Below are 27,225 nucleotides of genomic sequence, written 5' to 3' on the forward strand. Positions count from 1 at the left end.
CCTCTCTTTTCAACCAACGGCAGTCACTCTCCTCTCCAAATAACTTCTGCTTAGCTTTCCGAGCTTCCCTCGGGTCCTCTTAATCAGCGGTCTCCAACCTTTTTTGCGCCACGGACCGGTTTATGCCCGACAATATTTTCACGGACCGGCCTTTAAGGTGTTGCGGATAAATGAGGGAGGGGCTAATAATCGGCTCAGTCATTTTTAATGATCGTTGAAAGCCCAGATCGTAATCGTGATTAAAATTCGATTAATTGAGCAGCCCTATTAGGACATATGAATATTTAAGCTTGTTTACTGTGTTTTGTATCTTTTTCAGCCAATTATTAGCACTCAAAATATCAGTTTAAAGTTTGGCGAGTGTGAAAACAACTGCAGAAAGAGAAAAAGGAGCAATCACATTAATTATTTATATCATTAGGATATGAATGAATGAAGGGAAGGAAGGGCAGTTTTATGATACAGTGACACCACAGTATCATGTGACACTGTATTTGTATAGCGCTTTTCTAGTCCCTAAGGACCCCAAAGCGCTTTACACAACCTGTCATCCACCCATTCACACACACATTCACACACTGGTGATGGCAAGCTACACTGTAGCCACAGCCACCCTGGGGCGCACTGACAGAGGCGAGGCTGCCGGACACTGGCGCCACTGGGCCCTCTGACCACCACCAACATATAGGCATATAGGGAAAGATTTGTGGCGATTCTTAATATGCTCTTACCCGGGACCTCTGCGCTCCTCTTTAAGGTCAAACAGGGTCAAACTTTGATAAAAGATCATGTCACATTTGACCTCTAATCCCACAGTGACATTTTTTCAAGTTCACAACAAAATGTGTTTTTCAAGTGTCAGAGAAAAAGAATGAGCTGCTTAGTTAGTTAGAAATATACTGTAGTATAATATTTGGTAGTAAGCTGAAGTTATTCATGTCTAGTTATTTATAAATCAGTACAGAATATCCATTACCTGCTCCTACATAGTGTTTATGCAATCAAAGTAAACATCTGTCTTGCTTATGTGATTTGTACTGCACTACTTAAAGTACATTTAAAAAGAACAAAGAAAACGAATTAAATATTCAAAATATAATCCTATTCCCGTAAAAGTAAATACTGAGAGAGAGTGAGCTGCCTCGGTGGAGTTTGTGCTCTCGGAGTGCTTCTTGTTATTTGTGATATTATTAGGAGTGGGAATGGCAGTGTTCTCATAGTATGTCGCAATACTGCATGCAGCATGGGAAAAATAGGACAATCATCCACACTATATCACATATAACTAAAGAAGAAAAGATAAACCTAAAAGGCAAATGCTAGGAACTATATTTATTCTTTGCACTGTTTCATTAGCATTTGTATTCTTCTTATTATTATTAAAACTACACTTATTTTCTTTATGTATTTCTTCTGTTTCTGTTTATTGTCTTTACACATATCTATTTTCCCTAATGGAAATGTTACAGTTTAATATTGTATATCGAGGTCTGCTTAAACATTTGTGCAAATGTGGCTCTCCTTCTGTTTGCATGGGCTTTTGTAGTGGATCAGCTTTTAGTAGTGGCTTTTTTTTTTACCACAAAGTGCATGTGCGGAGACCGTTTCGCTGGAAAAACCTCGTCAAAATATTCAGATAGTTTAAGTTTCACAATGTTACTGGAAGGTTTGTTTCACGGGAACGTTGTTAAGATTGTGGTACGTTATGGTTTTTAGTGACTCCATCGTGTGTTTATCCTATAAGCATGTCTGGCAGTGAAAAAAATCTGAACACATGCGTTCCCAGACTTGGCACAGGTTTCGCTCAGTCCATGTTTGGACTTTCTGTCTGTGGAGTGTTTATCTTCTTGATGTGAGTTTGTTTGCATGCAGATCTTCAGTGGCAAAATCTAAATCTAAATCTAGGGTTGCACACAGTTGCTCCATTTTTTGTGTGTGTATGGGCTGATGGAGATCAGCTAAACTATGTCACTGTCGCTCCTCAGATGCTTTAACCCATTCATCTACGGATGGTAACCTAGCAACAGGGGCACAAGCCGACAGGAGAGCAGTTATCCCAGACCTCTTTTTATGCCTCTTCCTCTATCTTTCTTTTCGTTTCCTTATTTGACTTTGTCCTTTTGTGCCACTCTCCCCTCACATCTGTCACTTTGTCTCCCTCATCTGACACGTGTCCCTTTCTCCTCTCCCCCTCTCTCTGATTTAACTTCAGCAGTCTTCTTCTTTCACTCTCTCCCTATTAGCTTCCTCATTGTTCACCGACCACCTAAGTTTGTGACTTTATGGGCTGTCACTTAATGACAGAGCCTCTTTCTTTTAAATATCGTCCACCTACGCTAGTGTCAATTTAGCATTATCGTTTTATTTCATGTACTCTTTGCAGATGAATGTAAACAACCTCTGTATAACTATAATGGCAATTTTCTTGTCACGCCATCAAGGGACATTCAAATTTTAGTTTGACAGTGAGAGGGAGAAAGAGAAAGAAAGACAAAACAAGTGATATTCAAGTATGTGTCATTGAGTTTTTTGTTTGCGGTCTTGGCTATAATTATTGCTAAATTTCTTTGTTGTCAAAATATGTGTATGTTTTGTGTAGCTCCTGCTCTGTTGCCCTCCAAATTGCGCAGTTACACAAGCAAGCATACATACACACACACACAAGCTCTTGTTTTCTTTGTGCTACATATTCTACCTGTTAGCTAAACGCTCACATAGCACAAATTCTACTTTTGCTGAATCCTACTTTTCTAGCTGTTGTTTTTGGGCTTTCTGAATATTAGCACTGACAACTACATCAAAACAACATTGTACTGTTGCTCTCTAACCTACCTTAAAAGTATAGTGTGTAAAATCTCACTATTACCACCACTGACTGCAGTCAACTTAATTTTGTTTTCGTAGCCTTCCCAATTTAATAATTCAGAGTTAGAGGCTGTCTGTCCGCTGTTAACTTCAGCTGATAACAAAACAGAACCAGAAAACTTTGCTCAGCTGGTGTCCACGTCTATTTTCTCTGGCTGTAACAGCAGCTGCTGTTAGCTGCTGTTAGCCTGTATTAGCTGCTGTTAGCCTCTGTTAGCTGCTGTTAGTGAAACCAGCTTTGAAGTGAATAACGCTGTTGGACTCTGACACTTAGTGAATAAACTCTCATATGATGTGAGAATGTAACCAAACAGTTTACTAGTGGGAAAGTGGTATTGTTAGGGCATTTAAGCCTAATGTTACATAGCATTAAATTAGCCTATAACCAGCTGTTGTTATTTCTTTAGCTGGGACTAAATATGCATGTTTTTTGTGTTAGAACCCAGACTTCAGTTCAGGAGGTGAGGCTTGAGGTGAAGAGGAATAGGATGACATTTTATCTGGATGCCAGCCATGTATCTTTCTTTCACATTTTCACTTCTTTGAAAAAGGTAACCTTTTTTGGGTGATAAAACATAGGTATAACATAACATTTTCCTTAATATCTTAAGTTGCTTTCACACCACGCGGACATATGTGGCTGGTCTTAATTTGGTCCTTATTTTTCAGTGATTGCCCGCCTGATCTTTGAAGCTAAAATGTAGCTTGATTGGTATCTCCCATTAGAGATGTGCGAGGAGGTTTTTTTCTTAACAGCAAAGTTTTGGCTTCAATAAATCTGGCCAAAAGCTGAGCCTTTCTTTACTGCACTCAGTTTTATCCCCCTCAGCCTGCTAGTGTTGCGCTGCTACTCTGCTGTACAGAAGCTGCATAATGCTGTGTAAATAAGCAGGTGGACATGACATTATCTGCCTGTATCAGCAACTATGATTTATGTCGTGAAGATCCAGGTTATCAAAATTAAGAAAATTTCCTGATTGCTAACTCTCTTATCTCGTCTCTCTTTTTGGCAGAGAGCAGTCGTATGTGAAAATACTGAGCAAGCAGCTACTCGTTCTTAGGTAGTGCTGAGCATCGCCAGAACATCCTCCAATAAATAATAACCTCAGAGGTTGTTTGAGCAAGCACATTTTGTGGACTCAATTATGTAAGACAGCATCAGTTATTTCAACAAATTCTCCATAATGACAACAGTTTCATGGTCATGTGACAAGTGTGTATATCTATATATATATTTATTTATTATTATAACCATGACGATAGGTACTTTACACCTATATGGTTTCAATTGGAGAGCTTGCCTTTTTTTATTGAAAATACCAAACATCAGTGGTTGTGTCAGGGGTTATGTGTAGTTCTTTAAGCCCTTATCTATCAGGTCGTGTGTATTAATAAGTTAAGGAGAGTTATGTTGCAAATTACTAGTGGATGCAATCCACTCTGAGTTAAAACTGACACTGTGTGTGATCACGTGATCACGTACAGCGTACCATAAATATACAGCGAAAAGCTTTTACTGAGTGAATTATAGCTTTGTAGCACTGTGGCATTATAATGTCAGTCAGATCAATCATATTGTAGCTCTAAGCTGGAGATGTAGTGGTAGAGTTCACAACAGGTCCACAATATTTCTGCCATATTTCCTCCACTTGTATACTACGAAGGGAGTTCGGCACAGCCAGGGTTTCTTTGCATTAGCTGGGTCGGCAAAAGCTAAAGCCTCAGTTGGAGATGACAGATATTACAATCATGTTTAGCAACTTTCTCTGATAAGGCAGGCTTTTTACAGGTCAAGTGACTCTTCTTCCACACAAAATGATCCCTGTAAGTGCAGCCGACTTCAAACAGATGTTATCAGATGATGGTACCGTCAACAGATGATGATGATAAAAATCTATAAAGAAGATAAAAACACTTAACAATAAAATGCAACAGTATTGCAAATAGGATGAGATCAGCACACAGAGCGGTAAAATAAACATTTTATTTCAAGTTAATTATTTTATTGCTGAGTGCTCTCTCTGTGCTGCTGTTTATTTTTATCATGCACTTTGGAGCTCTGAAACTTGAAACTGGATGCATTTACTGTAAAAATAAAAGGTTACTGTCCCACAGCCTGTTGAAGGGGATGTGGAAAGCGCTTTAGATTGTCAACAGGTGAAAGTGAAATGAATTTGACTGATTGATCAGGTTTCTTAGAGAGTTTTTTTGTGTTCTAGTTGTTGCAGTGTAAAACAGACTAAGCAGCAGATAACCATCGAGGATAACAAACTTCTAATTTTCCTTAATCCTGCCCCTCCATATGTTAATAATTAAAATAAACTGAAACTAAAGAAAAAACTAACTAAGCTGAATTAAAAACAAAAAGTCAAAATGGAATAAAAACACAAACTTCTTAGAAAATACAAACCTGTAGTAAATATGTTCCCATAAAGTTACCACGTTGATTTAGCCAGGACACAGAAAACTCTAGGACTTTAGTCTCACGCCGTAGCACAGCCCTCTGGACTGAGTTTAGCTCCGTATATCAACAACATGATTGGCTATCATCAGCTCATTTGTTGAAGTCACATTAACAAATCAAATTGCTGCCTGTATCGGTCTGAATTTTTGTGTTTCATTCTGTAATCAGTGCTGGCACATGTACTTGTATTTCATGTATTATTTGGTATTCAAAGCTGTTCATCGGCTCTCCACTCTCACCTCGATGTCCTCTCTCACCCACTCTTTCTCCCTCATCCTCTTCATATTATCTCTCTCTCTGTTAATGAGTAACCTCAGATCAGGTAAAACTGCATGCCTGCTCTAAATACAAGGATGTCTAATGTAAAGAACCCACACTGTATACACTCGAGCGTTCACTCTGCTTTTTCTTTCCTACCCGCAGTTATTTTCTTGCTGTCTGGCCGAAAACAGCAGGTACTGTTTGCGGGGGAGTTAAGAGAGAGAGGGAGAGAGAGAGTGGCAGTGAAGGGTGGAGTGAGTGAGAGATGAGGGCAGGAGAGTGAAGCATAGTGAAGAAAAGTTGATGTACAGTACAGGAGATTACAGGGTTACCGGTGTGTGTCTGTGTGTGTGTGTGTGTGTGTGTCGACTGGACATGCTCAGCAGATGCGGAGGTAGATGTACTTCTGCAGTGAGAGGACACGAAGAGCCCTCCATGTGCACACAAACAGGGAGCGAGAAGAGACAACAAGTGTTGGTGCAGAGATTAACAGTGCAAATGTCAGTGTTTTTTACTGTGCCGTGCAGCTATTCAGCACATCTTCTTGACAATATATTTTTAATCCAAACTTATGTTTCGTCGTTTAAGTAGATTGTTTTTACATACTCGATTTCTTTTAGGTTATTGGTACTAATATATGCATTGCACGCAGGCCTACTTACACCATCAGTGTTACACCCATTAGAAGAAACTGATACACATGGAAACGTATGCTTCCCCCATCTTAACAAGCTCTATCAAGGTGCACAAAAAGCAAGACACCTACGTAACGCCCACACAGCAGTGGCTCAGCTGCAGACTGCACAAACACTAGGAAGCTCTCAGATCTGAAAGTTTGCAGTTGCATGTATGTGATTAAAAAGCAAATATATTAACCGCGAGGTGGAGGCGAGCCAACTTGCTGAAAAATGTGATCGAGCGAGTAGGGGATGGAATTGGGTGACAGGATAAAGAGAAGGATGAATGAGCAGAGCCTGGGATAAAATGGGGAAAAGAAGGAGAGTGAAAGGCCAGAAATCAAGAGGAGGAGATGGAGTGAATGAAAGAAAGGGAATGCAGTGAATGAGCTAGAGACGGAGCAGATGAGAGACAGAGAGAGAGAGAGAGGATAAGGGTGGAGGTGTTAGCTGGACCACGTGAAATCACTCTGTGCCAAAACTTTTACAGCGCTGGCACAGAGCTGAAACTGAAATCGAGCGGCGCAAGAAGCCAGACAGACTGTAGTGTCTCCTGAAAAGGCAGTTTTATTGTTTTGTCACTCTGTTATCTTCCTATTTAATATTAGAATAGCTATTGAACGAGAAAAAATACATTATTTTTAAAAAAAAGCGTCTTCCTATTATAGTTCTGCTGATATTTTATATAATTTATTCAAGGAGTAGTAAATGAAACGTAAGACAGCTGCATGTTCCTGCTTATGATGACTGCATGTTACCATCTACTGAAGTCACACAGTGTTAACGCTGCTTCTTTCTTCCCCTTTTTCAAAAGCTGTGGCCCGTTTGTGGCTTTAGGACTGATAGTGATTGCCTTGCAGTGGACTCCCCCTATAGTAAGCTGTCAAATCATTTATAGTTAACACGTGACTTGTTTTTATAGCAGATTTTTCCTGCTAGAGAAGAATCTCTCTAAATGCAGCCATAGTCACAGCAAACAGCCACATGCCACAAACACATATGGAGCATCCTAAGAGGAGTGAAATGAAAGGAGCAAGTGTTCAAGGACCACTTGAGCAGATGGACTCTGTTGAAGTTGCAAAAATAAAAAGAATAGATGTTAAATACGCCTGAAATCTAACAAATATAACCTTTTGATGATCTTTTAGGATTTGCCAGATTTCCTGGGAAGCGTTGCGTAAAAGCACTGGTGAAAGGGTCCTGTTGTGAAAGTCTAATTGATTGTTTTACTTTGTTTACACCCCTACTTGTCTTTATGAGCATGACCAACCCAAGGTCACATTTTCGCTTGCCAAGTGAAATCCTCTGTTTTTGTGTAACAAGATGAAAAATGATCGCTGGAGAGATGGAGGAGGAGGAGTATAGAGGAGAAGAAGAGCGGATGGATTGACGGAAGGGAGAGAGAGAAAGAGGAGGAGTGATATGGGTGTGCTGACTCACTCTGACCCTTCTCCCTGCTCCACCAGCGGCATCGTGGGTATTTATACATTGGCGTAGGCTGTTCACCTCCCCCTTATATAAGAAGTTACACACACAAACACGCACAGACATGAGGGGAGGTGCCCAAGGTGAATGGTGCTCCGTTTTGTTCACATCATTGACTTTCTTCTTCTTGCTTTTGATTCTTTATCACCTCGCTCTTCTTCTTCTTCTTGCCTTCCTCCTGTTGCACCAGCCTCCTCTTTGAGTTTTTCACCCCCACTCATGAGGAAGTTTCCTCTTCACTGAGACAGTAGGAAGAGCAAGAAACAGAAACGGCAACAGTAGTGCTCGCCTAGACCTTTCCCTACGCTGTTTAAACACTGTGCCAGGTCTGCTAGGCTGCAGTCAGGGAGAAGGTGTGATGCAGGTGTTTTGTCAGTATACATTCACTGGTACACCTGATAAACTGCTCCTTTACTCAACTATCTAATTAGGCAGTCACGTTGCAGCAACTCAGTACATTTAGGCATGCAGAAGAACAGCGATTTTTAGTGGCTGGCATGGCAGTTGGTGCCAGATCAGCTTTCCTGAGTATTTCATGAACTGCCAATCTACTGGGATTTTCCAGTTCAGCCATTTTACAGAGATTAGTCTGAAAAAGAGAAAATATCCAGTGAGCGGCAGTCCTTCGGGTGAGAACGCCTCATTGATGACAGAGGTCAGAAGAGAATGGAAAGAATACTTTGAGCTTGTATAAACACTCATTACAACTAAGGTGTGCAGAAGAGCATCTCTGTTGCAGCAGAAGACCATGTACTGTCATTATAGGCTCGTTATGTCACTTTTGCATAACGTGTATGCTGAAAGGACAGTTTTATATCCAAAGCTTGTATCATTTGCTATAATTATTTTAGAAATTACAACAAAAGCTGTAAGATCCAGCATCAATGGGCGCAATTATGGCTGCTCACTACATCACAGAAAACTAAGATAAACATGCTCATTGTCAAACCAGACGAATATATACAAATAATTATTCAAGATTCAAGACCTTCATTCTCAGAAAAGAGTAAGTTAATCTTGATCTCTTATATTCAGCATGTTAATTCAGCGATAAAGGTAGTATTACTTATAGTAAGTGTCTGCAATGCAGGAAACGCTGTAGGTGACAGCCTACTATGGCTATAGATTAATAAATAGAAGTAGCTACAGATTTCTGTGTGGTGTAGCATTGAACCTGGATACTGAATCTGAAAGCATCTAAATCTGGGACATCGCTGCATGTCACTGCGTCTCGCATGCACACCAAAACAAACGCACAGGCGCACGCACGTTGGCAGCTCATTAGAGGGAAAGGCTGTGTACGACATCGTGTTCTGCCAACATTTCATAAACAGAATATACCGGAGCAAGTTGGAGAGATGAAGAGAGGAGAGGGGAAGAAAAAATCAAAGTGGAAAAAAAAGAGGTATAAATGAGAAAATTGAAAAAAACAGTAAAGTGCTTCACTGCATTAGAGCTCAGTAAATGCTGTCTCTAATAAGTGTTCCTAATGAAAACATTAATTGCGACTTGTTTCGCTTCAGTATGAGAGCAAATGATTTATTATCTGCGCTCAGAAAGTTTTTAGATTTCTGAGTAATCTTTCACAAAATGTTCTTCATGTAAGATGATGCAGTCTTACTGTAATGCAGTGTCTCTCTGTTTGATTCCTCTTTTGCACCGTATTGATGCACAGAGAGCCTGATGGGAAGATGATATTGACTGACAATAAGCTTTTATATAATCATGTCACGTGACTGTTGGGGAGGGATTAGGGCAGCGTGGCACACGTCAAAGAGCTGTAGTTGCACAAAGATATTTCAAGAGGTGTGTTTTGTATGTTTCTGTGTCTGCGTGTGAGCGGCCTAACCCAGCGGTTGCTGGGATGAACGCTTTCATTTCCTTTGCGATTCATGAAACTTTTAGCATTTTACTTCCAGTGGTTATATAAAGAACGGAACATCCATTAAAAGCAATTAGGGAATCGAATCAACGCTAATGACTGAATTCATCATAGATTCATCTGGTGGTTATTTTTTCTTCGATTAACCAGTTGTTTGCAAGCAACATTAAAAATGACCCAGAGCTCAAAATCTTACTTTATGCTTTTTGCTCTAAGAGAAACATTTATGTCCTACAAACTTATGCTATTATAAATGTATTTCTGTTGTGAAGTGAGAAGCTTTTTTTCTTGTTAAAGTAGTTACTGATGGGGAAAAGGAACGCATGCTGCGGACAGCTGACTGTGCATGTAATGACCCGCCCTCTCCTGGGAAAAAGGCCCATGAAAACCTTTGCATTGTGGACAACATGTTTGCACTTGCATAGCAGTGGATGCTTTAAATCATTTACCATTTTAGCTGATTTTATCCACCAGTTTCTCACTCATAAGAAGAAAAAAAGAGGTGCTATCTGCAACCAGCAACTTAATGCCCTGCCAAGCTCTGCAGGTGCTTTCCATTGCTTTAATATAAACTGAAGTGTAACAAATTAATGAGAGTTACTGAGATGGAGAAAAAACGAGAGAGATACATGGGAGAAACCTGTAACTGTGCCTGTTTGTAGTATGTGTTTCTTGATGAATGTCATGAATATTTAATTTGTATGATAAATAATGAAGGCACGGCACGGTGCCAACTACACACGTGTGGGTGCACAGAGGGCACCGAGGGGGCAGAGATGTGTGGAGCAGGAGGACAGATAAAAGCACGGTTTGTGAGGGAGGTAGACAGGGAACAACCCTCAGTTTAATCCATGCAGGATTGCACAGTAGCGGCAGCTGTTGAATGCTGAGAAAATAATAAATCTTTTATTTTGGTTTCATTAGCAAAAACCACAACATCTACTGAGATTGTTTATGAAATATTTAGTGTGTTAGGGACTTGCAAAATGGAGGAAAGGAGCAGGATGGTGGTTCTGCTGGTTGGAAATCCTCCGGAAATATGTACCATCACTTCTGGGCTTGGCATCCCCTGAGAAATGAGAGAAAGAGAGAAAAGGTGGGGGGAGGGGAAATAGGAACAAACAGGTCAACAGGGCAGGAATACTTTTATATGAGCAGCTGAACCTCGGTTCCAGCTGTCAGCTTCCAAAAAGTTGGCCCCAGCCCACAAGTTGGCTGGATTTGGTTTGTTACCAACTGTTATTACCCACAGCTCAAGATTACAGGTGAGGATTGGGATATAGATCGACTAGTAAATTGAAAACTTTGCTTTGCTTAGCTCTCTCTTTACTGCAATGGACCGATACAGCCTCCTCACTGCAGCCACTGCCCCAATTTCCACTGTCAATCGCTTGTTCTCCTCTCCCCTCACTTGTGAACAAGATCCCGAGATGCCTAAATTGCTCCACTTGGGGTAGCAAGTGTACCCTTTTCAGGCTAAGGATCATGGGCTTAGATCTGGGTGTGCTGATCGTGAGGAGCTGGAGGCCACCCCCCTGATGAAGCTAACATCATCTGCAAAAAGCAGAGATAAAATACTGAGGCACCTAAAGTGAAAGCTTTCCACCACCTGGGTACACCTAGAAATTCTGTCCATGAAAATTCTGAGCAGAACTGGTGACAAAGGGCAACTCTGGCGGAGTCCAACACCCACTGGAAATCTGTTCGACTTAGTGCTTGCAGTGTGGTTCAAGCTCCTACAGTGGTTTTACAGGGACCAAATGGCTTGAAGCTTTCACTAAAGGGTGGCTGGCCTCTCACTGTCCCTTAGAGACAAGGTGAGGAGTTCAGTCATGTCAAAGGGGCTCAATGTAGCTCCTCCACATCAAAAGAAGCCAGCTGAAGTGGTTCAGCCACCTGACAGGTTTCCTCTGGGCGCTTACCGAGTCAGATATTCTGGGTATGTCCCACTGGAAGGAGACACCGGTGCTGACCCAGGACACTCTGGCGAGATTACATCTCTCAGCTGTCTGGGAATGCCTCGGTGTTCCCCTAGTTACACTGGAGGAGGTGGCTGGGAAGAGGGAGGTCTCGGTTTTTCTGCTTAGGCTGCTGTCCCCGCAACCCAGCCCTAGATAAGCAGGCAAAAATGCACGGATGATTTAAAAGCCAAAATATATAAAATTATAACGTTTCATTTAGTGTGACCTGAAATAAGTAACTGAATCCATATACTCATCAGGAAAATGTTTAATGAGTTCAAGCTAAATCCATCTTTGTTACTGTCTATGGTTCCCTTTTCTTTTTAAATCAGCTTTTCAACCAATTATCACTTGACCTATGCATTGTGGTACAGCAGTTGGGTAACCCTCAGTTGGCTGATTGGAGGACTCCTTTCAAGATGGCCTCCTTCTCTTAATCCAGCAAATGGGATCTGGGTTTGTGAGATTAGGTGATGCCCTTTGTCTTGCATGTGTTGCCTGTCAGTGTTTCGGGTCAGCTAAGTGGATGTGTAAATAATTGAGCAACTAATGACTAATTAACAGATTTATTGAGAAAAGGAGGGGCACATTTTAGCTCTGACAGTATTTTTTGGTGTTTGGTTTTGGCCCAAAGGTCATATGCTTGAATGGCATACAGCACTATTTTATTGGCAGATCTGCGTGTATGTGTGTATGTGTGTGCATGCATTAGTGTGTTTTCATTAGGGATTTGGCAGTAGCAATACTCGAAAAGAGCAGTTGCCTTGAAGCAATATGTGCGCACAGCTCACACCATTTCTCTCTGTACTCCCATCCTTCCACCCTCACACCCTGCGTATTCAATCTGCGATATCACTGGAATGAGTGGGTGGTCTTTGTGTGTGAGTGTGTGTGGTACAGTATCATTGCAGTGCGTAGGTGGTGTAACCAAAGAGAGGATGTTGCGTGGGAGTGAAGTACCATTGAGGTGGGCATGATTTATGTGTGTGTTGGAGAAAGTTCCTTTGTGTTAATTATAACCCCTCTGATCACCACCGGTTTGCCAGTAGGTACGGATTAAATAGAATATGACACAAAGATAACTGATCCCCAAATATGTAAGTGAGATCATGGTGATAAATGCACACTGAAAATATCAGAAACATTTTTGGAAAAAGTGAAAGATCAATTTGTTAAACGTTGTGATCTATCAATCACTCAGACTGTGCATTACACAATAGTGCAGGGAAAACTGTGCGCTTGTGTTCAAAGCCATGCTTTTTCATGCTTGTGTGACTTTGCTTAAATAACATGAAGTGGTAAGCATAATTTAGTTCTGTTTCTAAACAGGAAGCAGTCATTGTGGCTTTAATGATTTGAAAGTGTTCTCAAAAGTATTAAGGATGAATTTAAAAACCAACTAATCAATCAACACTTTAAAAATCTTTCACTAATATGGTATTTTTCATGTTCCAGTAAATATGTAGGACATTAAATAAGCACCGCAGCTGAGCATTTCCGTCTTGCTTAACATACGTTACAAACCCGAGGGCTCGACCCCATCAGCCAGGGAATGGGGCTAACATTGATCAAACACCAGCAACACGTTATTAAGCTATCAAGTCAAAGTTGTCGACGTGGACTCTTTTCATATCAGCTCAGCAGGAAAATGTCCTCTTATCTCTGTTTCAAGATGTGTGTGTCTGCGAGTGTGTGTGTGTGTCACTGTAAACCAGACAAACACTGCACAGTGGAGGAGACAATTAAAATAAAGATGATGTTACACAATCTGACAGCAACGTATGTTATTGCAAGTGTGCCGCGTGTCCCGGCAAGTGTTCGTTTAAGTGCTTCGCTTCTGATGACAGTTTTAATTTACACAGCTAGCAACTAGCTGTTTTCCAGTGTGCTCAAGGCAAGTGTTTGTTCATGTGTTCTGGGATTTTTTTCTTCTTTCCTTTAACCAAAACAGCACAGCACTAGATTTATGTTCCAGGTCCTCCTGAGTTAAACATTTAGCACAGATCTTTTTCTATTTTGCAAGATAACTTAGGAAGAACAGGAAGAATGGAGCCTGCGTGCAAGTGGCTGAGCGGGAGGCACAAGGGCAGATTTGCATATTCATATTATGCATGCTAAATGAGGCAAACAAAAGCCCCACAAACTATGGATATGAAATACATAATTTTATCTTTTTTTAAATTTGATGAGCATGTTTTTTTTAAAATCACTCTAGCAAAGCAAACCTTCAGTAGAGTGGTGGCTGTTTTTTTTTAAGTAGTATTTTTGGTTTGAAAACAGCTTTGTTTCACAAAACACTGCACACTAACTCATTAATCAATGTTATTTTAGTGTGCTGTAATAGAGTTTCAGTAGTTGTTTTATCATAACGTGTATTTGGGCGCCTCTGGATCTTCTATCTGACATACACGCCATGTAAATATACTCTGGGGCACAGTCATAAGGACTGTGTATGTGAGATATATTTAGCTTCCTCTGTTAGTCTTGCCTGTCAGTGGAGCTGACATTGATCAGGGGGGAAATGACAGACTCACTGTGCGTCAAAGCTTTCACATGTTTCTGCACCGCTGATTGTTACCAACACAGAAAGTGTTACGCTTTTCATCACATTTGGATTCTTATTGTATAGGCTTTCCTTTGGTCTTTTTAAATGTGTGTTGATGTGTATGCCTGTTATTTAAAAAACAAAAAAACAGCAACTCTTCAACCCTGTAAAATGGCACATTTAGATTTGAGATATTTTAATTTGTTGACACAGTAGACTTTAGAAACATAGCAAATTATGTTGATACAAAGTCATTTTTGTACATACTGTACCATAAAGCAGAGGTTACATTTAACAGTACATCCAAGACATTTAGAAGGTGCTCTTATCCAGAGTGGCTGACAGTGATTCAACGGTGCTGGAGTGACAATAAAGAGAGTGTGGGTGTGAATCCCACTGTACGTTTATCACTGCTAAAGCTTTTCTTATGTTAAATAAGTGCTGCTTCTAACAGCCCAGGGACAGCAAAACAGCTCAGCTTCTATCAAACCTACTGCTAAAAATATCGGTGCTTTTGGTTGAATAAAAATTAAGTCAGTGAGTCAGATAATACTCCTGTGCCTGGGATCATGTTTTGATCTTGATAAAGATGGTTAGTGTACTTGTTCACCCAGTGCAGTTATATAATCTGTGTTAGCCATCGTCAGCTATGAGTATATTTATTATGTGAATATGCAAAAGTCTCGAGCCACCTGTCATTTCTTTAAATTTTGCCTCCAAGGAACCAGATTTTCTTATCATTTCTTTAAAAAGTGGTCTTGAGCAAAAGTTCTCCAGGCTTTCTGAAGATCCTTTAAAGGTTTTTCTTTGGTCATTGGCTGCTTTTTCACTCGTTTTCAGTCCAGTCCTTGTACAGGTTATTAGCAGAGGAATGTTTTTGTGTTAAGCCACTTAATGCTTAGATGTGAATCATTCAAATATCACCTAACCAGGGTCGTCAGTCTACACATAACAGACAACTTAGCAAAGAAACAATTTTAAATTGCGTCCCTGGTACTTTGGTGTTAGCAGTCTGTTGCAAAAACACATAAATTGTTCCCATTTCCTTACTCAAATTTATGAGTGTTAGGGTTAGAGGTGGTAGGGCTAAAAAAGCTCTCAGCAGATGAAAAGAATCTGAAAGTCATGTGCTTAACAAATAGGAAAAAATCCAGTAAAAACCGGACACAAGACCTGAAAGATGAATCTGGCCTATCAGTTGGTCCATCTACTGTTCAGCGAAGCCTAATTCTGAAGAAAGGGAAACAGGGGGAAAGGCGTACGACAAAAGACACAAGTAATGGACTGAAATTCAGTGGTAACAGGTCTTATGGAGAGTAGAGCAGGACGATATGAAAAATATTTATCACGATATACATTTGAAAATTTGCGATAACGATTTAACTGATGATATAATTGACACCAGACAAAATGCTTTACAACTCCACAACTTTATTAGTGCAAAAAAACATCAATGTATTTTCACTTAAACAAGCAGCTGTTTTTTATGTGTATTAAAGTTATATAAAAATGTAACAGTGCAAATTGACAGTTTAACCAAAAGGCATTTCCAGTGGAAACTGGCCGACATATCCTCAGCATAACCATGTATAATATCCACAAAACTTAAAAACTTAAAACGTATCACTCCGCGAGGCGCCTGCCTAATATAGCTGTAATGCTCCAACAATCCATCAAGCGGTGCGGGTTCGTAGCTTAGCAAAGTCATACTGAAACATTTGACAGATTTTCAAGCGCCGTGTACATAAAACCGTTTCGAGGTCAGTAAACACAACCAGAATTCATACATAAGGCACACGGGATTATAAGGGGCACTGTCGATTTTCAGAAAAATCAAAGGATTGAGTTTAAGTGTGCCGTATTTTCCAAACAACGCGGTAATAACGACGGCCCGCTAGCATGCTCTACCAAAAATAGTGCTTTGTTGTGTATGTGACGGACGAAAGCTAAACCAGTTCCACACCACTGAAGTTGCAGCATTTTTACAAACCAATTCTGGTTTCATTCAACGATCCGCTTTCGCTCTTCTCATGTGCGCATGTAAACATAGGCGCTGCACATGCGCGTTTTACCCATATTCTATCGCGATATTTCATTTTTCTATCGTTGCCCAAAATCACGCCGGTATTACCGTGAACGGTATGATATGGCCCAGCCCTAACAGTCAGTGTGTGCAGGCCTGTGTAAAACACAGTGGAGGCTCTGTGATGGATTGTGGCTGCATTTCTGCTTCAGAATTTAACCCACCATGCAGTAACATCTGTAAAACATCAGATTGCTTCATTTTTCAGCGTGACAATGATCCCAAACACACTTTTAATGCAGTAAAAGCAAACCTAGATCAGTCGTGGATTGGCCTCCCCTGACCGTGGACCTCAACATTATTGAAGCAGTGTGGGTTCATCTTAATAGAAAACGGAACAAAAGGCAATTCAATTCAATTCAATTTTATTTATATAGCGCCAAATCACAACAAAAGTCGCCTCAAGGCAGAGACATCTAAAGAAGAGCTTTAAATGTTGGAGGTTTTTCCAAATGTGAGCTGATTTAAGCCCATTCACAGGTGCCAGACTAAGATTTTGGCTGAACAGCCTTCAAGTTAGCTTGAAACTAATGTTGACATCAGACTGTGTTTTTAAAAACAGCAAATACAAGTCAGCATGTGTTTACTGGTCAAAGCTAAAGAAAAAATGTCAGATTTTTAGACATTTTTAGATCGCAGGATCTCTTTGCTGTGTACAGAATACTGATGCTTTCTCTTCCTCTTTTTCTCTCTTCACAGTGTGTTGTTTCGTGGTTCACAAACGTTGCCATGAGTTCGTCACTTTCTCCTGCCCAGGTGCTGATAAAGGGCCCGCGTCAGACGTGAGTACAAATAAACGAATCATTTTAAACTGTGTGAGAGCAAGAGCATGCACAAGTAAGTGAAAGACACGTGGAAAGCGAGAGACACAGAGAGCACGTCGACATTTCCATTCATGAGCCCCCGTCACCTGTCGGCGCCGGTGTTACGCTTGAGCAGCCTCCATCTTTTTCTCGCTTCTCACTCTCCTTTTCCTGTCTTGACAGTTCAACCGTAACCTCCAGGAGTTTCTCTAGTAATTACATTTAAGTAAGTACAGAAGAAGTGATACCATAAAAGCCAGAAAAGACATGTAACACCTGGAGCTGCCAAATATAACCGCTGTATTACAGTAATTGCTCTTCATCACACTACACGAAGAAAATGACGGCCTTATATTTAACCACATGGACCCAAAGTAGTGTTCTCTAACTGCTGCCTATGTTCACCTATGCTTCTTTTCTTCCTCTTAGAGGTTTTATATTATAAAAAACTGAAGCTCAGAGGTTCCCTTGATCTCTTTTTAGTATCTTTGAAGTTTGAAAACACCCCTCCTTGCTGGTTGAGTGTTTCTGTGGTGTTATCTGTACGAGCCACAGGTTGCAGTTCGCATTCTTTGACATGAATTCAAAGAGTATTGTCGGAGGTTAAAAGCTGTGCCACTCTCGTATTATTATTAATTCTCTTTAAACGTTCTCTTCACCTTCTTATCCGCTCTAACAACATGAAGTGCCGTTAAGTGGTATGCTGCTCTGTCAAGGAGCTGACGAGTTGACTTTTCTCTGATTCATATTCTTAAAATGCAAATCTAGTCTCCAACCGATCCTCCCGAAGGAACAAGACGTTTGCCTTCTTTTTCTCTGTCTCTCATAAGAGCGCTCTTAGGGTGCCGTTTTTATCCTCACCGAAGCCCCTCCCTACGTTCCTCAGCCACGTCTTTACCTGCCTCTGGAGTGCCCTTTCAGCCTGACGAGCGCACTTAGCGTGCCGCCTTCAGAGGAAACGCTGTTTGGCTTCCTGTAGCGTGTTCTGTATAACTGATAATTCTCCGCAATGAATAAGAGGTTAATCTTTTTATCATTTACCCATCCTGCCTCTCCTTCTCACAGCAGTGCCACAAATAGTTGATGTTTTTATAGCTTCCTTAACAGGCTGCACCTTAAATGCCAAGCTGGACGCCAAAATTTGTAAAACTTTGCCCATGTTTTGTGTCGACCGACACTGATACAATTCTTTCTTTTGACCTTAAAAATCCATTCAGATTTCCTGTAAACTGCCAGTTTAGGCAGACGACTGAACTTTTTATTCTTTAGGAATCTTTCATTTGTCTTATATTCATGCAGCTGCTGCATTGTGGACATCATAGCCTTTTTATTTTACTGTTATCCTGCTGATAAACTAATGTCTCTTTTTATGATAATAACTTGATTTTGTGTACATGTTTTTCAAACTACTTCCCCTCCTCTCGGTCTTCTCTTTCCTCTTGAGTTTTCAAAAGCCATTTTCTTCATTAGCAACTTCAAATGTCATTCCATATCTCTATAATCTCCTCTCTATTTTCTCTAGATGTCCCCTTAGCTTTACTGGCACTTATCTATATATTTCTATATTTGGTGCACATGCAACTCTCCCATGTCTTTATCTGTCTCCCATTGTTTCCCACACCACCATACCAAACTCTGTCCTCTATTTAAATGCCACTCCACCCAGGGGGCCACTGCTCTTAATTACGGGGCCTCGCCTTCCCCACTATGTCATCTCTTTAATGAGTTCATGGCCTTACGACCTTGGTTGCAGCACAGTGGGAATGCAGGGTAGATCTTCTCCTAACTAGCTGCTCATTTAAATATAGAAGACAGGAAGGCAAGAAGCCTGATGATTACAAGAAAGGAGGGTGATGAGGCCTCTTACGGCACTCACTCACAGACCTGTTTTTCTTGAAATTGGCATTTTGTAGCATACTTATTTGAGGCTAACAGAAGTGCCCAGATTTTTTTTTTTACATTAGCATTATCAAATTCCTAAATTAACATTTTAATAACCATGTCAGATGTGACACAGTGTCTTCACCTGTACACACACACACAGATACTGCCTTTGTGAGCTGACACGGAGAGGAGAGCTTACTATTCCAGTTATTTTCAGATCACTCAGTCGAAATGTTCCAATATTTTTGCACTATATTAGCAAATAGAGTATATCTAAATATCACATATAGATAAATATACATCAGATATGAAAGACGTGCTCTGGCTGAGTGTGTCTTTTGACTAGAAAATCTCAGTGTTCTATGGGAACACCAATTTTTTAGAAAGATTGTACGATCAGAAATATTGCATCATTCTCTGCGGCGATCAGCCCATCGCTCCCTTTTTACCTTCTGCCTCTCTCTATGTCTCTCTCTCATCCTCTCTGTCAGCTGCGCATGTTTATTAAAAGACAAATTCAATTATAGATCTGGGTTAATAGAATGGGCTCCCCGTGGGAGAGGTCGAGGGATGAGCTTCTCTAATGAAACCTACATTTCAGGCACGCACCCTTACGAAGGTGTTGTGTGTGTGTGTGTGTGTGTGTGTGTGTGTGTGTGTGTGTGTGTGTGTGTGTGTGTGTGTGTGTGTGTGTGTGTTTGAGAAGCCGGTTGCATAAGAATAGCACCGCTTCAAAATAGCTTTACAAATTTGCAAGACAAGTAGACGGTTAACTCTGTGTGTGTTTGTTTGTTTTGTGGAATTTCCGTACTTCCTGTGATTTATTTGATGTGATGTATGTTTTCCATTCAAAAATATTAACTGCCTCTGTTACCAAAAAGTGGATTCTTATATGATAAAATGCAATGGAAGTTATGTGTAGGGGGAAAAATGTAAAAAAGGTCCAATTACATTATGTGAAACTAGGCAGCGTAGAAGGACGTGGAAGTAGCTCAGTAAATTTGATCATGGCGTTATCATATATCAACAGATTTTAAAAGAAATAATAGAAGCTAGTTCAGGTTAGTCATCTAATTTTGTCAGAGAAGATGAGTAGATGAAGTCCTTTTTTTTTCTCCAGAGTTAAATTAAGTTTATTTTGCATAATTTGCTCATTTGCTTTTTCCTCAAAAGCTGTTTGACTGGAGTCAGAATGTAGCATAAACACACCAAAGAGGTAAAGCTTTAGCTTCATCTGACTGACATACACTCTGAATATGTGAATTATTAGTTTTTATTAGTTTGTATTTTTAGAAACAACAAAATAAGCATTTTTGTTAAACTTCAAGGCTTTTTAAAATAATCTTGTTTCTTTGTTTCCAGTCTTTTTCTTATGCTAACATGCTGCTGGCTTCAGTTTTAGATTCTCACTTTGTTAAATTATTACCTTTTCTACCTTTTTCTGATGTTTTTTTTTTTTTTTGCAGACACTCCTATACAACAAGTGCACATGCACCAATAGCATGCATTTATACATGGTCATTCTCATTTCTGCACATAAACAATATAAATATGATTTCAACATGATGATATATTTATCAGTATGTCTGCACGGGTTGTTAAAAAGACGTCAAAGCTGTGAAGTAGCCTTTGAGAGGCAAAGAGAAAGGTTGATGGAGAGATTGTTGTTAAATACGTAGCACGGCCGACTCCGTCCCCTGTCTCGTTATTGCGCTGTCTTTCTTTCAAGGCCCTTCTCCCAAGCTCGCTTGAGAGATCTATTTTGCTCAAATCCTTTAAATAATATTTCACACGCTTTCACTTACATGTTTCCCAGAGGAAGGGTTATAAGCCTGAGTCAGGTAAACACTTGGCACAGCGTTTCTTTTATTGATCAGGGCAGCAAAAGCAGCTGTTGCAGCCTGCGTTATATTACATTTTACTTTTTCGGAGGAAAGTTTACAGCCTCTTATTGAATCGGAGTGGGTGGCTACAAAAGAATGTTTGCTGGTTAACTTTCACAGCCTTTGGGGAAGTACACATAGTTTTTCAATAACAGCAATGTGAGTCATACTAACTGAAGTTTTTCTAGATTTAAAAAGTTAATCTGTGTATTTATTACTTTGTTTTATGTGACGATGCAAGCTAAAATAAGTGCGCCTCTTAAAATAAAGGCAGATCAAACCAAACTCTGACTTACTGTTTGTTTTGTTTTCATTTTGTTTTACTTTTTTCTTTATCTTGATATTATTGTAGGATAAATAACGTGTTTTTTTATGTGAGCTTTGAGTGTGTTTCATTTTTCATGTTAATAAAACAGCTTACTCATTAACATACAGTAGATCTGCTGTAGCATATTTATGTATGTTTGCTCCGTTGCTCCTCCTTGATGCGTTCAACTGGATGAAACTCACTATATTAACTGCCTATTGCACCAGGATTATCAATGTCTGTATAGCTTTTGGTAATTATTGATCTAACACTCAGATCCTTATAAATCACATAATATATTTAGACCCCAAAACAAACAGTGACATTACGTCTACATTGCACATGTTGATGTTTGTAAATACAATCTGCTAACCAATTTTTAGTGCAGTGGTATTTTTCACTAAAATGTGACGTCGTGCATATGTGTAAACAACCGTTCATCAACACTAACACGCTAACAGTGCCTGTAATTCATAACTTTCTCTTACAACATGAATATGTAGCTCACAAAGATATATGTGTTTGTTATTCAGGCGTTTGATGTTTATAAACAGCTGTTTTTGCCATCTGACTATACACAATGATATAATGAAGATAAAAACAAGCTGACACACTTCTGTGTTTTAATGCACGAGTAAAGCAAAAACTGCATTTCTTTTTGGGAAGAAAATTAAGTTTTTCAGCATTTTTTTTTTTTTAGTAAAAAACTATTTTTGTTTTTCAGACTTGCTTGTAGCAAAACTTTCGAATAAATAATGCCTAACATGAGCATGTTTATATTGGTTTCAATTAAGCTCTGTGAAAAGTAAAAGCCACAAATAACCTTCGTGGTGCCCGTCGACATGACACGCAACGGCTTCATGACAGGTTTAGTCTGTGCAGCGATTTTGCCACCGGAGATATGTCAGAAAGTACTAGCTTGAGAGGAGTAAGTGGACTGAAGGCAAAATCAGCGCTGAAAAATAAAAAGTTTTCGTGTGAGTGACTGTGAGCACCGATCTGCCTGTCACACAGCATCATGAAAACATGACAAGATGTGTATGTAATTGTTGTGAGCTGACTGATGCTAATGCCAGGGAATTTAACAGACAGCAGAGTTTTAAAAAACAAAAGAAGAGCAGCGAGTGAGAGACAACACAGTGACAGGAAGGTGGTCAAAACAGCGCACTGAGCATGGACTAATGGCTAGTCACTGGCTGATTTTATGAGCAGGTTTTCAGTTTACATGCTAAAAAAAATCAAATTTGTTAAATCTGCTTTGAATAACTTCTTTTTGGGTGAAATTTGGCAACACTGTAGAGAAGATAACAGGTGTCAAAGCATATCTATGGTAACACACAAAAACAAATATATCAGCATAAAACTGGTGACAAGACTTTACTTTTCCCCCAGTGGCTCCATGGCATGAAGGAATATCAGGGCCAGATCAAGAAAATATTGTTCATTTTTGAGAATAACGTCAAAATGTGGAGATCAAAGTTGTCATTTCTTGTCAGACAACTGTCACGGCTGCGGTCCCCTCTACAAAACGCCTTGTTTAGATGAGGTAGTGAACTCGTGCTTGAGAATTGGTTTTAGTAGCAAGGAAATGATTTCTCCTTTAGCACATACACATCGTGGTGATAAGTATTAACACGTTAAAGAGATGGTGTAGAAAGTTGCATCTGGTCAGAAGGAAAAAAACACAGAAACTTGGAGAAGTTGGCAGTGGACAGCTGCAAGGATAGTGATGTTTACACCCTCGTGCAGTAAAGAGGATGTATGCTGTACCACAAGAAGATACCTGATCAAGTTGTTTGTAGAGGGTAGAGCAGCCGTGGCAGTTTTTTGGTTTTTCAGGATCTTTAATATCCACGTTTCAACTTTATTCTCAAAAAGAACAATAATATATATATTTTAATGTGGCCTTAGTACGCCGTCATAGCACAGTGGAGACATTTTCATGAAAAAGATCCCCTCTTTAAGTCTGGGAGGAGGCAAAAATCCCCTGGGAGGGGTTGTGTCAGAAAAGACTTCTGAGGTAAAGATCTGCCAACTCAAATATGCAGAGGCGTCCACTGTGGCGACTCCTTGTAAATAAGAGAGCGGCCAAAAGAAGCTTTAGTTTAGTGTAGATACTTTTTTTTCCCAGCATGCCCTCTCAGACACTGGGCCTGTTTGAACAGGTTAATTTCAGTACCGAGGTCGAGTTATTTATCAGCTATCAGTTATTAAAGTTGAGGACCTCTGGAAGACCTTTACAATTTCAGTAAAATGGTGGTAGAAGGACGGCAAAAAGAATGTGGTAAAATATTTTCCATCTCATAATAATAAAACAGGTTTGGCTATTTGAAGGTATAAACAGAATGTCCTGGCTCTGTTTGAAGGTAACAAAATCTCCTTAATGTTATGCTAAGGCTTACTAATCAAAATTGGTTATTTTATATTGAAATTATGACATGAATATACAACTCTAATGTCATTTTGACAGAGGAAGCCTCACATGCTGCTTGGTCTCTGTACCTAAACTGAGAAACTGGAGCCAGTGAAGCTGTGGCTGGATGCTATTAAATATATATACATATATACACAAATATTAGTCCAAACACTGAAATATTCCAATTCTGATCCTTTCACACTCAAATCTAAAAGTGTTAAACACAAAAGTTGGCAGAACATCCTAACACAGTCACGTAAACCTTCCATTTTAGGATGATATATTAAGCTGATTGTTGTTAAGCTGTGATTCAAACTTACATTTCTTTGTTTTACTTTACTTTAGTTTACTGTTCACTAAGTGGAAACATTAAATCAAGAAGACCTACCGGTGTTTTTCACAGCTTGTTTTGACTCATGAAATTAACATCATCCTTGAAAACACCGTCATATTGAAGCAACCTTATAGATCACAATGTCCACGTCCTGTAGGGAGGAGGTCAGGGTGGATGGAAGGGTTAAAGAACTTAACTTATTTTTATTCATATATTGACTTCTGTGAGAAAAATGACAGAAAAGGTATTTTTTTAAAAATCTGTTTAAACTGATTTTACATCAAAATAAAGTTCATCAAAGAAGGGGGAGACAATAAAAGTGGTGTCTTTTTTCTCCTAGTCACTGCTTTCATGCGTTCTTCTTAATGATTTTTCTTTCTCATTGATGTTTGAGTTTTCGCTGCGGATGCATTTAATCATTCATATTTATAAAGAAGCTGGCACTCTTTGTAATCTCTGTCTGCTGCTGCTCATCACTGGAGCTTCAGCAGCACAATGTTCCCTTGTTTTTATGCGGCACAAAAAAGAAACAGTAGGTGGTATTGTCCTCGAGAAAGGCGAAAAACAGCATTTGAAACAAATACACAAAGTAGCGCGTGGAAATGTACACGGAAATCACAGGCATCCACACATTCAGGCTTAGGGCAACACTGCTGAAGACACTGTGGGGACACTGGGTATAATTGACTGGTCACCTAAATTTAATGTTATTTCCAGGACAGGTGTGGAAGAGAGGAAGACATCAATCATTCTAATTTTTTCTTGGCTCATGAGATTAAAAGGCACGAAGGCACGTGTGAAAGAAAACTGGCACTCGTGGTCTCCTTCTAAATTGGCTTTAAAGGAAAATTAACAGTAAGCACTGGTCTATTTGATGTCATCAAAGCACTTTGCGCTGGAGGAGATCCCTCACAAATCATATTAAATTCTGTATCTGCATGTTTGCTAGCTGCGATGGATCCCCTTGGCAGAAATATTTTAACTCCCACATTGAAGTACGCCCGCTTCGCTGCACAGTTTGGATCCTCCACAAGCGGTATATCGGATGTGCACGGCCTAGGAGTTAATGTGTGTGTGTGTGTGTGTGCGTGTGTGTGTGTGTGTGTGTGTGTGTGTGTGTGTGTGTGTGATCCAGGTGTGGTTGCAGGTGTCACACACATTAGGCAGAAATAGCCGTGTTTCCGCCCCAGTTATGATTCAGTTCTGAACGTCCATAAAAAGTAATGGCATCCATTTTTTTGTCAGTTCAAAGCACATAATTACTGTCAAAAGGACAAAATGACCAAATTGCAGATAAGTGACAGTTTTTCCCTTTTTTTAGCCTGGGTGCAGATGCCAGCAAACTCAATAAACTGATCCGGAGGGCCAGTAATGTTGCGGGGATGGAACTGGACTCTGTTAAGGTGGAGACGGAGAGGCGGATGTTGTCCAAGATAAGGACAATGCTCCATGACGTGCTGTCCAGTCACAGGAGAACGTTCAGTGCACACACTTAATATCACGTACAGTCTGAGAAGAGAGGCGTTTTCATTTCAACCATTTACATTTGTGTTATATCCTGGGATATTTATAGTTGAGCAATCTGTATATTTTATTTTGCTATATTTTGTAACTTTGTAATATATTGTAACATTTAATTTAGTTTATTCAGCTGTTCTTATGGTCTTGTAGCAACTGTGACCATGTGACTATAAATTATTCTGATTCTGTTATTGATGCTCTTACATCATCGGAGCCACACCCAGATCTGTGTGCTTGACTTACCTGTGTGGTTAGGTCATCAATCTGTTTACACACTTAGACACGTTTTTGTGTAATGTCCTTTGAAGTAACACTAACCCAACACAACTGTGCGCAGCAGACCTGCACAGACAGCAAGTAGCCGTAGCCGTACGCTGTCTCTGCTATTCATTCGACTTTAACAGATGTCACGGGAGGCTGACTTCATGCAAACTTTTTGCGTCACTGTTGTTGCCTACAGACACACATGGATGTGCATCCTTTGTAGCCTTTCTAAATTGATGCCAACAAAGAAATTCAGAGGAAATGTATTTTGATCAGATTACAGTGCATGTGCCCGTATGTAAACCCCGCCTGTCAAAACTTTCCCCTGAATGCACCATTACCATTCAGAGCAGTGGAAAGTCAGAGAGAGAGACTAAGATGAATGCTGGTGATAAAAGGAGAATATCAAACAGATGGAGGAGGAGAGGAACAGGCAAAGCTTCATTCATTCAGTTTTTTTGTTTGTTTGTTTTTAAGCAGTTGAACGGTGCACAGTTAAACAGCTGAACAACACAATCATTAAAGAAATGTTTAATTTGTAGTGAAAAAGTCTTTAATTCTCTGTTTTTGTCCTTTGCTCTTCAGGACCCGAGGTCAAAGCACAAGTTTAAGATCCACACCTACTCCAGCCCCACCTTCTGTGACCACTGTGGCTCCCTACTCTATGGCCTCATACACCAGGGAATGAGATGTGACCGTATGTAGTACACCCGCTGCCCATTTATGCATGTATCACATACTGCAGCCTTACGATTGTACCATCCATATTTAGATTGTACAGTATTTAGGTGGTATGCTCACACAGAGGGATGTACAATTAGGTAGAACATTATTCATACCTTAATGTTATTAAAGGGGAGGGATGGTGACTATATTGGGAAAAGGTGCTGGATATGTAGGCAGGAAGAAAAGAGGAAGACCACAAAGAAACTTCATGGATGTAGTGAAGGAGGACATGCAGTAGTATGTAATCATTTTATGGCACACATATCACTATGAATAATACTCTTGCATAACATTACAAACATATCTGTGGGTGTGTGTGAATATGTATTTTTCAGACTGTATGATGAACATCCATAAGCGATGTGTGGCCAACGTGCCGAGCCTGTGTGGCACAGACCACACTGAGAGGAGAGGTCGCATCCAGATCACCGCCGAGGTTAAGACCAATGTTCTCACTGTTACCAGTAAGTATATTCCAGAAGCATACACACGTTTACAGCCTACACACACCTGTGCAGTCCTCCGGCTCGCTTGTCATTTTAAAGTTTGAGAATACCGGTCTTCTGTCTCCCTCTGCTGTTGGCAAAGATGAAGGATGGAACTGAAATATGAGCTCACGCTTAGAAATCACTCTCGTTTGGTCTGCATTCATTTCCACTTTCATTAGAGGAAAGTGCCACACACTTTGGTCTGTAATAATGTAATAATTTATTCAGATACACCGATGTTTCCTCTGTGAAAGGAAAATGAGCCTGGAGTACAGTCAGTGTGTATCTTTGAAAACTAACACAATATACTTAATAGAAGCAGGTTTGCTTCAATCAGACTATGTATAAAAATAGTTTGTGGAATAAAATTTTGGAA

At 39.9% G+C, this 27,225-nt stretch overlaps 1 protein-coding gene across 2 annotated transcripts in view; it reads left to right on the top strand.

The window, feature by feature from the left end:
- Window positions 1–27,225, top strand: part of prkcbb (protein kinase C, beta b) — a 108,891-nt gene that overhangs the window by 14,069 nt on the left and 67,597 nt on the right. For both annotated transcript variants that reach the window (XM_082531635.1, XM_082531634.1), the window contains exons 3-5: window positions 16,923–17,005; window positions 26,221–26,332; window positions 26,697–26,825. In XM_082531635.1, coding sequence (XP_082387761.1) covers window positions 16,923–17,005; window positions 26,221–26,332; window positions 26,697–26,825 — 324 coding nt within the window. The remainder of the gene's footprint in view (window positions 1–16,922; window positions 17,006–26,220; window positions 26,333–26,696; window positions 26,826–27,225) is intronic.

Source organism: Aulonocara stuartgranti, assembly GCF_965226115.1.
Source record: "Aulonocara stuartgranti genome assembly, chromosome: 4".
NCBI classification, from domain to species: domain Eukaryota; kingdom Metazoa; phylum Chordata; class Actinopteri; order Cichliformes; family Cichlidae; genus Aulonocara; species Aulonocara stuartgranti.